Source organism: Tetrao urogallus, assembly GCF_951394365.1.
Source record: "Tetrao urogallus genome assembly, chromosome: 1".
In the NCBI taxonomy this organism is placed as follows: domain Eukaryota; kingdom Metazoa; phylum Chordata; class Aves; order Galliformes; family Phasianidae; genus Tetrao; species Tetrao urogallus.
The window spans coordinates 7,339,522-7,354,725 of NC_136813.1; the positions used below are offsets into that span (position 1 = coordinate 7,339,522).

General features: G+C 45.1%; 1 protein-coding gene across 1 annotated transcript; it reads left to right on the forward strand.

Moving 5' to 3' along the window:
* Positions 1-869: 869 nt before the first annotated feature.
* On the forward strand, positions 870-9,054 carry RAB30 (RAB30, member RAS oncogene family; the record flags this gene model as incomplete). Its single annotated transcript, XM_079549270.1, has 4 exons — positions 870-962; positions 2,468-2,551; positions 5,886-6,069; positions 8,804-9,054. The coding sequence occupies 4 exons, from the start codon at positions 870-872 to the stop codon at positions 9,052-9,054; spliced, it is 612 nt and encodes a 203-aa protein (XP_079405396.1).
* Positions 9,055-15,204: the final 6,150 nt, after the last annotated feature.

Genomic DNA, 15,204 nt, shown 5'->3' on the forward strand with positions numbered 1-15,204 from the left:
CAGATACCCAACTGACAGCTGTGGATCTGTCTCTTTACCAAAGTCTTCTATGCCATTATTGCTGAGGAAAGGGGTTAGCAGTCTTGAAGACAGGTTTTGGCCACCAGCTGCAATACCTGCATTTTCTTGAAAACCCTCTTTTCTGGCTGTGGCACCAGCAGCACCCTTGGGTGAACTGGAGAGGGGCTGTGGGTCTGGCATCGCTTGCTTGGCTGCAGCAAGCTCTACATCTGTGCTTGGTCCTTTCCATGCTCTAAGCAACCAAAGGAAGCCCTGTAGATCTTCCCCATGTAGGCAGCCCCACACTTGTCCTGTGGCATTGCCAAAATGCTAGTGTGAGCATCCTGGCAAGGGGTTGCACAGGGATTCTTGTGGGCGTGCTGTGTTCCCCTTCACCTCTTCTACCTTCTCTTCCCATTTGACATTTATGCCAAGCTATTCTCACAAAGTTTTGCTTTGGCTTTATTTTTATCCAATTTCCCAGTGCCCCCCCCATCCCAGCTCCACGTGCCCTAGGCTGAAGGCAGCTCTGATGACTCACAGGATGGCAGGAAAGCCAGAAGCAGGCTGAAGCCGTGCAGTTGGTGACGTTGCTGGAGCTGTGTGGACTGTGCCTATGCGGTGCCACCACCATAGGACAGGCTTGTGTCCTTTATCTGAGGAGTCTGGAGAGACCATGTGCTGGGAAGACCTTTGTTGTGATAGTTGGAGGAATAAAGTCCAGGGGGAAAGGAGGAGCATTTCCCTGGCGGGAAGGAGTCAAAACTCAGAGCTGTCCCGCAGCAGAGCTGCACAGCCAATGTGAGGACACCACTTCAGCCACTGCTTTGCTTCACGCTTCTCACTCTCCCTCTCTTGCAGCTGCGTAAATGAGTATGGAAGATTATGATTTCCTCTTCAAAATTGTTTTAATTGGCAACGCCGGTGTGGGGAAGACCTGCTTGGTGCGACGCTTCACCCAGGTAAGGTTGGGCACCTGTTGGGTGGGAGAGTGGATGTCCCCACCAGCACTGCATCTCCATGGGGGGAGTTTGTTGTCCGTGCTCGTGGCCTGGTGTAACCCATAGCGAGGTACCAGCACGAGCACTGCATCAGTACTTGGTGCTGTATGTGGTCCTGCTGGGGCTCTAGCTGTAAGGACCTTCTGGTGCTCTCTCTATGGACTTTCTCATTCTCATCCCTCTAGGGTAGGCCAAGCTGCTGCTGCACAGAACTGTCCCTAGAATTGTTCATCAGTAGGAGATTAATTAATTTGGTTCCTGGGCTATCAGCCCAGGGTCTTCTGTTAACATCAGATCCCCTTTAGGGGTTACACCTGAAGAGTTAATGGGGACACTGAATGAATTGAAGCAGTGTGAAATGGTGCTGGCAGCAAAATGAGACCTTGTGGCAAAAATCTGTGCTCCCTGTATTTGTGGCTTTACACATAGCAGCTCTCAAAGACCTTTTAGTAACAGTGGAGGCTGGTGAGACAATATCTGCCTGGTTGCTGACAGTGAGTCAAATGCAAAGCTTTCAGAACTGCCTTTGCTTTTTTTGTGACAGAATAGCAAGGAAGGAACCAGGCATCTGTAATTTGGGCTCAGAGTTTGCATGATGTGCTATAAAATGCAAGTTGTGTTTGCTTTTTTTAATTTTTTTTAAAAACTAATAATGTTAAGCATGCTCTCTGATTGCCTGTACTAACTGATGGCAGCAAAGCTGCTCAGATCAGAAGGTTTAACTGCAAAATCTGCTGCTGCTATTCCTTGCACCTTGGCAGTGTTGCTGCTGCTGTAGGGGATGGCTGTGCCCCAAAACCAACACAGCTTTGCAGGCTGGGACACCAGAAATCAAAAAGCTCTGCTAAGTTCTGTTTGGTTGGCTGTACTCCTCCCTTCTGGAAGCTGAACTTCCAGCTGCAGGCTGTGCTCTGGGAGCAGCATCCAGCTGCTCGGGAGCTGCTGAGGGTGCCCTGGGCACTTCTCTTCAGGTTCCCATTTCTTTCAAGGCAATGAAAAATTGGATCAGAGAGCCTTTCCCTTGCTTCTGTGCATTCGGAAGAGGCAGAAGGTATTTTCCCCTCTCCTTTTCCCTTTGTGTGTTATAGAGCAATAGAATACCCCAAGTTGAAAGGGACCCACAAGGGACTGCAACTCCTGGCTTGACACAGGACCACCCAAAATTCAAAGCTGGGGAAATGTCACTTTTTGTTTAACTTCCCATAAGAGGTGGCAGTAAATTGTGTGGCTTCATCCAGTGGGTGGAGTGGGGATGGGTCAGCATGCAGAGCTCTCCAGACCCAGTCCCCACTACCTGGAGCAGCAGAGAAAGCAGTCACACCTTTCAGTGCAGCTCCTTCAAGGGTGTTCTATGTAAATGATAGAAATAAGTGTCTGGGGAACCGGGCAAGGGAGAAGCAGGGATGGGGACACCCAGAGGGAGTCTTGCCTTGCTGCAGAACTTGTTAACAAAACTTTTCTTTCAGGGGCTTTTCCCACCAGGCCAAGGAGCCACGATTGGGGTTGACTTTATGATTAAAACTGTGGAGATAAATGGTGAAAAAGTAAAGGTAGGAACATGATGGTTTTCATTATAAACTCATATGGTGGCATGATAGTTTGGCTTTCTTGCTTCAGCCCTCCTGCTGGATCTTAACAGTGGATCTCAGGATCTTAACGGTGAACCTGCTGTAAGGAAGAACATGGAAAGGGGAGATCTTGCAAAGCTTGTCTCCCACTTTGTTGAGTTACAGACCTAAGAGGAGTGATGAGATCTCAGTACTGGTGCTTTGCTCAACAGGTTGAAGTGAGCTCTTTTACTCTCCAAAGTGGGGTGTTTGCAACCAAATCATCACCTTGTCCTCTGCTACCTTCAGAAACTAGCCAGGGTATCATTTGGCAAGGAGATGGGTGAAAACACACTGGGGTCCAAGCTAATTCTTTACTTGGAGCTGTGGTTCAGTTCCAATACCCAAAGATGCTGACTGGTGCTTCTTAAGTCATATGAGATTTCACCAGAGCTATTGTGGTGTTCAAGACCTGTGAAAAGAGTATGAACCTCCTGTGTCACAGAATCACAGAATCACAAGGTGGCCGGAGTCCCTGAGCTGCTCCTGGAATTATTTTTCCTGTGTTAAATACCTGTCCATGAGTATTGAGCTGAAGAACACAATTTTTTTTTCCCTTGCTGCCTTCATCTTATCTAATGGTGAGCTCGTGGGAGAGTGGCAGCAGTGTGACAGTGGCTGGATGTGAGATCAAGACCTATCTTTAGGCTTGTGGGAGTGGTGGGATGGAAACAGTGGATTTAGGCAAATTTTCAGTCCTGCAAATTTTTCCACCTGTGTTTTAGTGCAGTGTTTTGGTGTTGTTTCTTTTTTTTTTTTTTTTTTTTTAAGTAGAAAGTCATGGAAGTGGAAGTCAGTTTTAAAAGCACTTTGCTGCTTGAGTAGCTGTACAGACTTGTGGCAAGTGATGGTCCTTGACCAAGAGACCTTCCAGCCTGAGCAGGTGGAGGATATCATCTAGTCCAACCCCTGCTTAAGCAGGCTCTCTAGAGTAGGTTGCAAGAAATGAAATTGAGTTCATTTGTACCTTACCTACCTGCCGTAATTCAGCTGTCTTGAGACCCTCCTGGTCAATGGAGGAAGAAAGGCAGTTTTGGAGGAAGGCTTTTCCATCTGCTGCAGGCAGTTCCCTTCCTAGTTGCCTCTCTGCTGCCATCTGTGTGTCCTGCCGGTGCAGATGGAGCCCCAACAGCTTTGCTTCTGTCTGAGGTCCAGGTTTTGAATGACTGAAGTTAGTGGAAGTCACCAACGTTGAGTCTTGCCGAAAGGCAGAAGGATTCCTGTTTGCCTCTTGCATTAGTGCAGGCAGGGAGGTGAACTTGTAGATGAGGTTTTCTGAGTAAGCAGTGCTAGTAAGAATCAACATACAGTGAGTGAGAAAAGCAGGGATGACTCACAGCATGGAGTGGAAAAAGTGACATCTCAGTGCAGTGAGGCACTTCTGTGAGCTCATGGAGCTGTGCCCAAGCCATGAGTGCTTCTGTGCCAGGCAGCGTCTCCTGCAAAGCCACTGAGATCCAGAGCCATGCACCAAGAAGGTTTTCAGACTTACAAATAAATGTCTTGGAAAAATACTCTTTAGCTTTTAAAATTACGTTGTAAAGTCAGTGGAGAGGGACTTGCTAGCTTGAGTCATATGTAGGACATTTCATATGGAAGGCTGCTAAGGGTCGCTGGTAGATACCCCAGGACAACACTCTGCAGTTTAGGAGTTTTTCATCTATCTGATCATTTCTGACAGAACTAAATACACTTGCAGCGTGTGCTCTGAGGGGCTCCACAGCTGTGATAGTAATTGCAGTGCCACTCACCCATAAGCATCCTCACCACTACAAACACAAGGCTCTGCTGCGTGCACCTGTGATCCTACTGCACTTCCCTATGTGCAGAAGGCTCAATGTACGTGCAAAATGCTGGGGCAGAGGGAAGCATCAGCTGCCTCTCAGGAAATGAACATCCAGGTAACTTCTGCAGGTGGAGTCAGCCCTGGCCAACAACAAACCATCTGCCACTTTTGATTTCCCGTCTTACCTTAAAGCAGTGTGGTCAAGCCTTTATCTGCTCACAGACATTCACAATGAGTGCAAAGCATTTATCTACTAAGTGTAACCACTAGGCCAATCTGTAGGTATTTTTCCTACAGAATTAACTGGACAAGAACTGCAACAAAGTTGTCGGTACTTTTTCTATCTGTGGAATTAGGAGGCTGGTTTGTTTTGAAGGGAACTCGTTGGCTATGCCTAGAGATTAAGCACATGGCTGCCAGGAGCTGCAAGCCAGCAACAAATTCCTTTCTCTGCAAAAATGTACTTTTTCAAAATCATACCCCACATCTGAAAGCTGCTAATGAGGGCTCTTGTTTCAAGCTAATGTATTTGTGATGAGTAACTGACATAGTTTGACTTTGGAACTGGGCAAGAATAAGGCTTCCTCTGTTGTGGGCTGCTGAATATATGAAAAAAATCTCAACTACTTTTAACTTTTTCTTCCCAAACTACACAGGATTCTGTCTGGAAATCAGCCTTCCACATATTTAATTCCGAAGAGGGGTGCTTAAAAAGTAGAAACTGAAGCAGAGCAATGTGCTTTTATGCAGATATATGTTCATTTTTAATGCTTTTTTTGCTGCCTTTTTGAAAAGTTGTGGTTTTGTTGACAAACCAAAAGCTGTCAGAGGGTCAAGTTATGAAAATGGTCCAAGTTCAATTCATACAGGGAAATGAATGTTGTTTTTCAGGGCCTGGAGAACTTGCCAAGCAGCGGTTCAACTCATGACCTCTGAGCTGTAGTGAGGGATCACACTGATCACGTTGGGAAGGGAGGCAGCCAGCAATGGGGTGGGACCTCTGAAGGAAATGTGTTGGATTCCCTAGATGAGCCTGCAAATCTGAGCTGATGGTTTGCACCCTCCAGTGCATCATCTCGGGTTAAATCACTGACTCTCAAAGCTCGAGGAGAGGCTTTCCTGTGGCTGCTGGGACAGACCCTGCTGGGGGTCGGACCGCAGAGCAGGAGGAGACTTTCTGCCTGCATCGCATAGGCCAGCAGCTCCTTCCCCATGAAAGCCCTGTGAGCGCTGCGGGGGGAGTCGGCAGCAACGCCAGCTGACTTTGTGCCTTGCATTTCAATCTGCAAAGGCAGAAATGGAAACAAAAAAAAAGAGCTGGGGGATGGGAAGCCAAAGGGGAGAAGAGCAAAGCACTTTCTCAGCAGTGGCTGTACCCTGAAGGCGTTTAGGTCAAAACAGCACTGCTAACAAAAAAAAAAACAAAAAACCACAACCAAAAAACGTCTTTAAATGATGTTTTTTCTCCTCTCCTTCTCGTTGTGCCAAAAGCTGCAGATCTGGGACACGGCAGGACAAGAGCGGTTCCGCTCCATAACACAGAGCTACTACCGCAGCGCCAACGCCTTGATACTCACCTACGACATCACCTGCGAGGAGTCCTTCCGCTGCCTGCCTGAGTGGCTGCGCGAGATCGAGCAGTACGCCAGCAACAAGGTCATCACTGTGCTAGTGGGTGAGTGGCCTGAAGGGGGGCGAGCTGCCACCTGGGGTGCTTGGTGACAAAGAAGTGGCGTCTGCTTGATGCTTGAAGCGATGCGGCAGGTCTTGCTGCCATGCAGAGCTGTGGGTTTGTTTGGGTCATTCCTCCTGCAGATGACCCCAAGGTGCTGATGGAGTTGTTCAGGACTCTACAGCTGTTTGTCAAAGCATAGAATCGTTAAGGTTGGAAAAGACCTCTAAAAGATCGTCCAGTTCAGCTGTCAACCCATCCCCACCATGCCCACTAACCATGTCCCCCAGTGCCACATCTCCATGGCTCTTGAACAACTCTAGATGTCTCAACCAGCTCCCTGGGCAGCCTGTGCCAATGAGTTATCACTTTCTGAGAAGAAACTTTTCCTAATGTCCTATCAGAACTTCCCCTGGGGCAACTTAAGGCCATTCCTTCTTGTCCTGTCATTGTTACCTGGGACAAGAGGCCAACTCCTACCTTGTCACAGCCTCCTTTCAGGTCTCCCCTGAGCCTCCTCTTCTCCAGACTGAACAATCTCAGTTCCCGCAGCCACTCCCAGTAAGATTTGTGCTCCAGATCCTTCACCATCTTTGTTGCCCTTCTCTGGATGTCCTGTCTCAAGCCTAATGCTACTTCATGCAGAGGTGGATAATTCCCATGGATTGGTCCCATAAAGCACTGAAGCATTGGTTGTGTAGCTCTGCAGAGCTAAGAATGGGAACTTATCCCTTGCGACTCCCAGGCCAGATCTCTCTGTGTAATTGAGGATCTGCTCAAGCTGGGGATGTGTGCAGGCTGATACTCCCCACAGCTGTGGACAGCAGAGTCTTGGCTCAAATGTGGAAACCAGCTCAAGATGCAATAGCAATCTTAGCATTCATGGATGAAGCAGAGATGAAAAAGTGGGTATTTTTGCATGGATTTTAGGGAACCTAAAAATAAATACTGAATGTCATGTTAATCTATAGCAGCTTCAGCTCAAGCTGAAACAGACCTCAGGCCATCTGTCTGCTACAAGCAAGGTGAAGGTTATTTTGCTTACCCATGCTTCTCCATGCTCTGCTTTTATATACCTGATAGTCCAGGACTTGACTTTTAAAGGCCCAAGAATATATACAGAGAAATAGAAACGTAACCTGGGTAAAGCCAGAAAGTTTCGTACTGCAATGCCATTATTTCTTTAGTTGTTTGCTGCTTACAAGAAAAATCTAGAGCAATATAAATTATGTTCAATATGTCTTTAAAGATATTTTGAATTTTACATGCCCTGATAGTATTGCAAGTGAGCCTTGGGATTTAAGGAGCTTCCATGCAAGAAACTCATTACACTCTATAAGAAGAGTATGGCTCATGTACAAATGGAACAGAAATAATTAATGACTAGCAAATGTATGCATTAATTTTTAGGGAATATTAAGTTAATTATCTGTATCTGCTGTATGAAATATAAATGATGAGTGCCATAGCACCCACTTTGAAGATGGTAACACCCATTAACTGCTTTGAGTGATAATTTGTTTAGAACTGGTAACTTCAGTGTATAGAGTGGGTCCAAGACTTCTTTGGTCAGAAAAGAAGAGGAATGTTAGATGGAAGGAGAGCAATGGGAGGTGGCTCGCCAGTGGAAGCGCAGCCCTGTCCCATGGGTGCTCACGCCAGCTCCAGGACAAGGCTGGGAGAGGTTTCCTCCTGAACCTGCAGAATAACTGGACACGGCCCCCCGCTATCCTGTGTTTCGTTATCTTCCTTGTAAGATTAATTTATGGCCCAAGGATTGTGTTTGAAGTGAAGCGGTCAGTAACAAGCTATAATCATATCAGATCTTTGTTGGAGATGTTAATCAATCCCTTGATAAAATGAGCTCTGGAGGAAGGGGCTGGTTCCTTGCCCTGCCTCGCTCCGGGAGCCCCTCAAGCCCATCCATGTTCCAAGCCAGACTGCTCACAGGTATATTTAATTAAACTAGGAGAGCACTTTCTGCACCAGACTCCCTTAAAGCTTGTAATGACATGAGGAATATCACACTTAATGTCTCACATGCTGTAATTGACAGTTTAAGTGCTCCTCAGAGCCAGAACAGGGGAATTTTCAGTAGATATTAAAACGGAAGTCCTTTAATGTCAGTTGATAGCAGCAAACAAATGCACTGGTGCTAAATTAAAGCTGACTGACTTGGATGTTCACAGAGCATGTTCCATTAGGTGAGTTGATATTGAATGAACCCAGACCACGAGTTGGGGAACCAATTATTTGAAAGGGAGAGCACTGAGTTTCACATCAAAAGCACTGTCCATGCATATGGAATTATTAAATTGTTTGAGTTGGAAGGGGCCCTTAGAGGTCCATCTAGTCCAACTTGCCTGCAATGAGCAGGGACACCACAGCTCCATCAGTGCTCAGAGCCCCGTCCAGCCTGACCTTGAGTGCCTCCTCAGATGGGGCATCCACCAGCTCTCAGGGCAACCTGTGCCGGTGCCTCACCACTCTTATTGTAAAAACTTTTTTCTTATATCCAGTATAAATCTCCCCTCTTTAGGTTTGAAACCATTTCCCCTTGTCCTGTCACAACAGACGCTGCTACAGAGCCTGTCCCATTCCTTCTTACAGACCCTTGTTAGATACCGAAAGGAAATAGGTACCAAACCAGTACCAAACTTTTTCTAACCCCAAACTTTTGTTTATTTTGTTTTGAAAGTCAAATTAATTTCCTCTCTACAATCTTCTACCAATGCAGGTAATAAGATTGATTTAGCTGATAAGAGGGAAGTCTCCCAGCAGAGAGCAGCGGAATTCTCCGAGGCACAGGACATGTACTATCTGGAAACCTCAGCAAAAGAATCGGATAATGTGGAAAAACTCTTCCTGGACTTAGCCTGCCGGCTGATCAGAGAGGCACGGCAGAACACCCTGGTGAACAATGTCTCATCCCCCTTACCAGGAGAGGGGAAAAGCATCAGCTATTTGACTTGCTGTAATTTTAATTAAAGAGCTGGCATGCGATTCCCCATCCGCCGTGGACCTGAAGATTTTTCGCTGGGATTTGTCTCCTCAGAGGGAATTCCGCCTTGACCCATCTGACTTCCTCGCAGTCAGGTCGCAGACCTAGAAGCATGGCAGGCTGACAGCTCCAGCTGCATGGCAACGTAGCAGAATATAACGTGGTTCACATTTAATTTTTCTTGCAGTCTGTGGAGTGGGTTAGGAGAAAGGAGAGTTGCACAAGAGCTTCATGTGATGCAGAAAATGAGCTATCGCGTTTCCTTCTGGGGGAGATTAGAGCAACCTCTCTTGGGGAAGATTTGGAAGAGGTCAAAATCTCTTACAGAACAATGTGTTTGTTCCTTTTTAAAAGAAGAAAAAAACCAACAATGAGCACTGACCCAGGACTACGCTGGCAATCATCCGGGCTGCCAGCGGAGTGAATTCTTGGGATGTGTATATAGCGTCTTTGTGGAGGAAGGTGTTTGAAATAGTGTTATGTCTCTCATCTACAGGCACTTTCATGAACATGGAATAATTAAAAAAAAAAAAAAAAAGTTATGTATCTCAACATTTCCAAACAACAGTTTGAGAAGGCATGGATACAGCTCAGTTGCTCCCTTTGGTGCTAGCAGTTCAGCAAATATTCCATAGACCAAATGTAGTTTTACTACATTGCTGTCCTCTGAATGTGTAACCTAGACTGATTAAGAAAAGAACACTAATAAGCACTGTTCATTAAAATCTCATTACCTCTTTTTCTAGGCCTGAACATAGCGAGAAACGTCTGTGCTTCTTTGATACCCAGTGCAGGATGAAAAGACTTCCTGGAAGTATAATAAACGTGTAACTAAGAAAATGTCCCTCCTATAATTAGTCATGTCCAAAAGTGAAAAATGCCTTGGGAGATGTTTCTGGTGGAGCAGAAGAAGGGCACCACACATGACCAAAATGTTTTGTGTGTGCTGATTGTGCAGAAGGGTTCAAAGAGAGCACAGTTCAAGTGGCAGCCTGCAATATGTCTGCGTTAAAAATAAAGCTTGTAGATAAAGTTCCTGCTGGAAAGGCAGGCGTACAATTTTTGTAGAGATTTTCTTTTTTTTTAAATGCTAAATGGAAATAGCAGCAGGTTACAAGTGGCATCATTCTGTGTCTGACCCATCTGGCGACCACATGATGGAACTGTTCTTTGAGAAGCTCTGGAAGGTATCTTCTTGACCTCTCCTCTCTGCTAGAGTAGCTTCCACATTCAGGGCTGTAGAGTCATTTAATTTACGTGATGTTTAATGCTCTTAATCTCAGACTCCAGCGTATGTGTAACTATTTAGGCAGTTTCTATCTGCAAAGCCCCTGAGTGGAAGCATTATGGAATCTGTATTACACCTCGAGTGCCATATGCGAATGATGCAAATTTACACACTGACTTTAGAGCAGAATTGGAATATAATGAATGTGCACATGGAAGATGATTTTTAGAAGTTTGAGTTCAGTTTAGCTGATCCAGGTATATCTCCGGACAATTACATGGCTGTGATATGCTGTAATTTAAAGTTAACCACCTTAATCTCATTTGGCATTTACTGAAGGCTATAACAGAGCTTTTGTATTGACGTAAAAGCTGCCAGTAAGTTTCTCTTGAAAATAATAATAATAAAAAAAGAGAAGTAGCATTTTAAAATGCTTTTTTCACATTTTCCTGGAAAGATTTCTTTGGGTTGTATCATGGTGTGCCTTTGATCAGTAATGGTGATATATGTATTTGAGAGAGAGGGGATAGTTGTATCATATGGCCATTTAAAATATTTTCTTGCTAATTTTACGTCACTTTCTTCTTTTGTGATTAGTGCTAAAAATGAAGAAGTAGAAATTGTGGTACAAATCTTGCTTGTTATTAAGGTAAGACTTTGCAAATTGCTGCTGCAGTCATTAGATGTTGGGGAAATATGACCGATGCGCTGGCCTGCACCGGTCCTTTTGGTCTCTGCTCATGATGTCCTCCAGAGGATTTAGAAAGTTGTGGGACTTCATGGCTGCTGCTCTTCTGAGTTGTGTGGTACAGCTTACAAGAGCATTGTCTTTCTTGAGCGTTCCCCAGCTTGCCAAACACAGCCTGATTTGAGCTTGTTCAGACCACCCAACACAAACAGCTGCTTCTGTTTATAGCAAGACCCAGGGTGTTACAGGTAAGGTAACACTCCAGTTAAAAATCAGTATTACATTTAATTTCTAAAAGCTTTTACTCTCCAGATGTTGGGCTTGATAGCATATAATTGAGAAGAAGGGCAGGGCTCTTTGGTCAAGTGAATTGAGGAGGAAGGATGCTACCCACTGAAATACTGGTGGGTTCCTCAGCCTGGCTCCCAAAACCGTCAATGCTGGGCAGGTAAATCTTGTTGAATATCAGTATCAGTGCATTTTCAAATGTTCCTTGCATCATTTCTGGAAGTTGTACTTTAACACATCATCATGACTGAATGAATCAAATAGCAGAAGCTGCTAACGTTATTTTCTTGAGAATTCTCTTGGAGGTTTCCAGAAGGCAAAGTCTCTTTTCCAGTCCTTTCCTAACTTGTAGGTGGCTATTTTGGAGGCTAGCTACCTACCTCCAAGCATTGGTTCTTATTGCTAGCAAATCTTTGTGCAAGACCTCCGGCTCCAGACAGCAGTGTGCTCTTGCAGAGATGTGTAGAGCTGTGGTCAGGCCAGTGTTGCGTCTGACTTCTCCAGGGACAAATCTGAAGTGATTCCTTTCAAAGTTAATTCTGTCTAGACTGTTAAGAAATTGAAAGGAAGCAAGGGTGGTATGTTAGATTTTACAAGGCAATAAGCCAAAGCTGTAGCTTGAAACATGTTTTTTTTTTTCTGCAGTTAACAAACACAGTACCGGTTCAAGAGGCAATGTTTTATTGCCGCAGCAACTCTGCAGGAGTAATTTTTCTCTACCTTCTAATATCCCTCTGGGACATAAAACCCATCTTTCCACCTAGCACTGAGGACTTATCTTCAAATCTGGTCCTCCGCTGAAGGCTCTGCAATCAGAAGAGGAGCTTTTTCAACTGCTAGTAACAACATATATTGTAGCAGATTGATGAGAGAGTGGAAAAATTAAAGGAGATCTAAGAATACAAATCCCAGTTATCTGACAATCATCTCTCCGACTCTGACCAGCACCTAGCTGGATGACTGGGCTTTTGAGAGAGCTGACAGTGAAAGCTTTGTGATGCTCCTGGTTTGAGTGCCCAAAACCCATGCAGAATTCATGTGATGGGCCAAATTTGACTGGAAGTGTTCTCCACTATCATGAGAGCATGGCTTTGCTTTTGGCATAGCTGCTAGGTTTTGATGCTTTTTTAGGGTGATACTCTCATATTCCTGGTGTAATCTTCTTAGTTCTGGGTGAAAAATGGGTATTTATAGTAGTCCCCCAGTTAAACCTTTTCTTTAAACGTTTTAGCACATTGAATAGCTCCAATCAGAAGCCAGTGTTGAATGGTCAATAGGTTTTTGTTTGCTCTTTAGCAAACCTGTTTGGAGAGATTTCTAAAAGCATCTCCTGAAAGCTAGATGGTCTAAGTTCTGTTATCCCATTCAGCTGTTGATTCCATCAGGATGATGTTGGGTAAACCACTGAGTGTTCTGTGCTTCTGCTCACTCTTTGTGAGGTACTTCCATCAGTATTTTCCTTTAGGCATTTACTGTAATGTGCTGGGAGAAGCCATGATTCTCCTCTGTTCTTATTCAAGTTCCCCACAAGAGAGAGAGTGCTGGGAAAAAAACAACCAATGTCCTATCTGCCCTTCAGAAAAAGTGTTTTGGTGGAAGAAATGAAATTACTGGGTGCCTCTTCCTACCTCACATCTACTTTGATGCACAGGTAAGTCGCTTGAGCTGCAGTGGGATATTGTTTGTGCTGAATGCTAAACGGCTTTGTGATCATTACTTAATGAAAACCACATGTAACGAGTTGTCAGACAAGATGCTTTGTTCTTTGCTGTAGAATGCGTGAAACAGCTCTTACAATCTGCAAGCCTGCTGGTGCTGTTTGTCTTTTTGGAAATAGCTGTATCAGTAACAGTGGGCTCCTGCTAGTCTACATTTAGTGGCTAATGGCTATTGAATTCCTTCAGCATCGGTAATAATAGCCACAGGCAGAGGTTGACACAGCAGACAGTGATTTGAAAAGAGGGAAAGTCGAAATTAGTGATGCAGAAGCATTGTGGGAGTACACAAGTGGGACAACATGCTTTCCCCAGCTTTTGCTGGCAAGGGCTGCAATTAGTTATAGTCAAACCCACTGGGTTTTGCATTGTTCCTTATCCCAAGGGACTGCTGTTTGTTCAGCTGCTTTTCCACTTGTCTTGTCTTTCCAGCATGAAGAACTGTCTGTAAGTCATGCTGAGACGTTGAGCTGATGTAATTTCTGTAGTTGGAGACTGAATTCACTTGGGAAACAGGTGAAATTCTCTAGCTATTAAAATAGGCTCTTCAAACATATGGGATGCACAGTGTATTAGGGGTGCCATCGTGGCCTGACAGGACAGGAGATGCTGACATAGAGAAAACCTGTCCTGGATGTGGGGCATGCTGGGAAAGAGCTGTGTAGAGCTCAAAACATGAGGTGAAGAGATGGTCTTCCTCTTGGGATTTCCTCAGTTCAGTCCTCTTCAGCAACACAGTTGTGACTTAGATTTTGATTGCTCTGGATTTTAATAAGGGATGCTTTGAGTTTGACTTACCTGAGATTCTTCTGCCTTATTGCTTTCAGTATCCAAGAACCCAATACCTTTGTACCCAGTGCTCCCCCAGTGTCTATCAACTGGAAGACCTTTTTGAGTGTAAAAGAGTTTGTATTGCTGGTGAGCACACGTGGAAACTCATAAATATTGGTATTGGTAAGGGCTCGCCTGAAAACACATTGGAGCCAAAGAAAATACTCATTTCTAGTATCACAGAATGGCTTAGGTTGGAAGGGACACATCCAGTTCCAACTCTGGGCTGTGGGCATGTTGCCACCTACCCTCCAAGCTGTTCTTGGGCACCTCCAGGGATGGGGCACCCACAGCTTCTCTGGGCAGCCTATGCCAGGGCCTCACTGCCCTGTGAGTAAAGAATTTCTCCCTGACATCTAATTTAAATGTTCCTTTTTTGGTTTAATACCATTCCCCCTTCTTCTAACACTGTCAAAATGAAAGGCCAGTGAAAAATGTCAGAATTTGGCTCTGAAGCCATCCTCTCTTGTACCAAATATGTCCTCTTGTTGATGTGAGTAGTAATTGTTCTAGTTGCTGTTCACAAAGAAAGGATTGACATTTTGAAGGACAGAGCTGTTTCCTGATGGCAGTGAGCAGTGGGGAGCCACTCGCTTGGCTTCCCACAAGTGACCAGAGCATCCTAAGGAAAGCAGCCCAAAGGGAACCAGTCTTTGAAATGCAATCACCCACTTGAATTGTAGCTAAATGTCCCATAAAGGTTACAGATCTCCCATCTGCCCCCTTTTAGGATTTATCTTGGCTGGGAAAACAGACAGCAGGGCCTGCTGCCTTGCTCTGACTTACCTCGCTCACAAGCTGATAGGACCCAAAGCCTCCTGCTGCCAGGCATGCTATATCTGGCTGAGATGGATGGTCGGCTGTCATCACCCAGGGATGCGATCACACCCTTTCCCCTCTTGTGAATGAGCTGTAACTTAAACCAGGAGTAAAAAGTATGCAGAGTTAAGAGTGCTGAATTTTTTTCCTCCAAATTGGGAGTAATGGATCCAGATCTTATCATGCCCTTCCAAGTATGGAGGAGGTTAACTGGGGGAAGATAACACAGATATAGCTGAAAATGAGATGACAGCGACCAAATTATGCTGGAAATTTAGCTGGAAATCAGCACCCAGATCAAGCTGTGGGTGTCCCTGTTTGTTGCAGGGAGTTGGACTAGATGGCTTTCAAGGGTCTCTTCCAACTCAAACTATTCTGTGATTCAGTGAAATGTCAGTAATGGATTATTCTGGGTGTAGGAGTACAGCAAGGGTTAAAAGCTCAGCTCTCCTGGCTGTGGATAAACAAGAGCTGGCTGTGCTGTACTCTGTGCTGTACTGCTGTACGGGTTGTTTTCACATTAATATCAAGCTATTAGCACTTCCTGGATGTGATCGTGTCCTTTGAA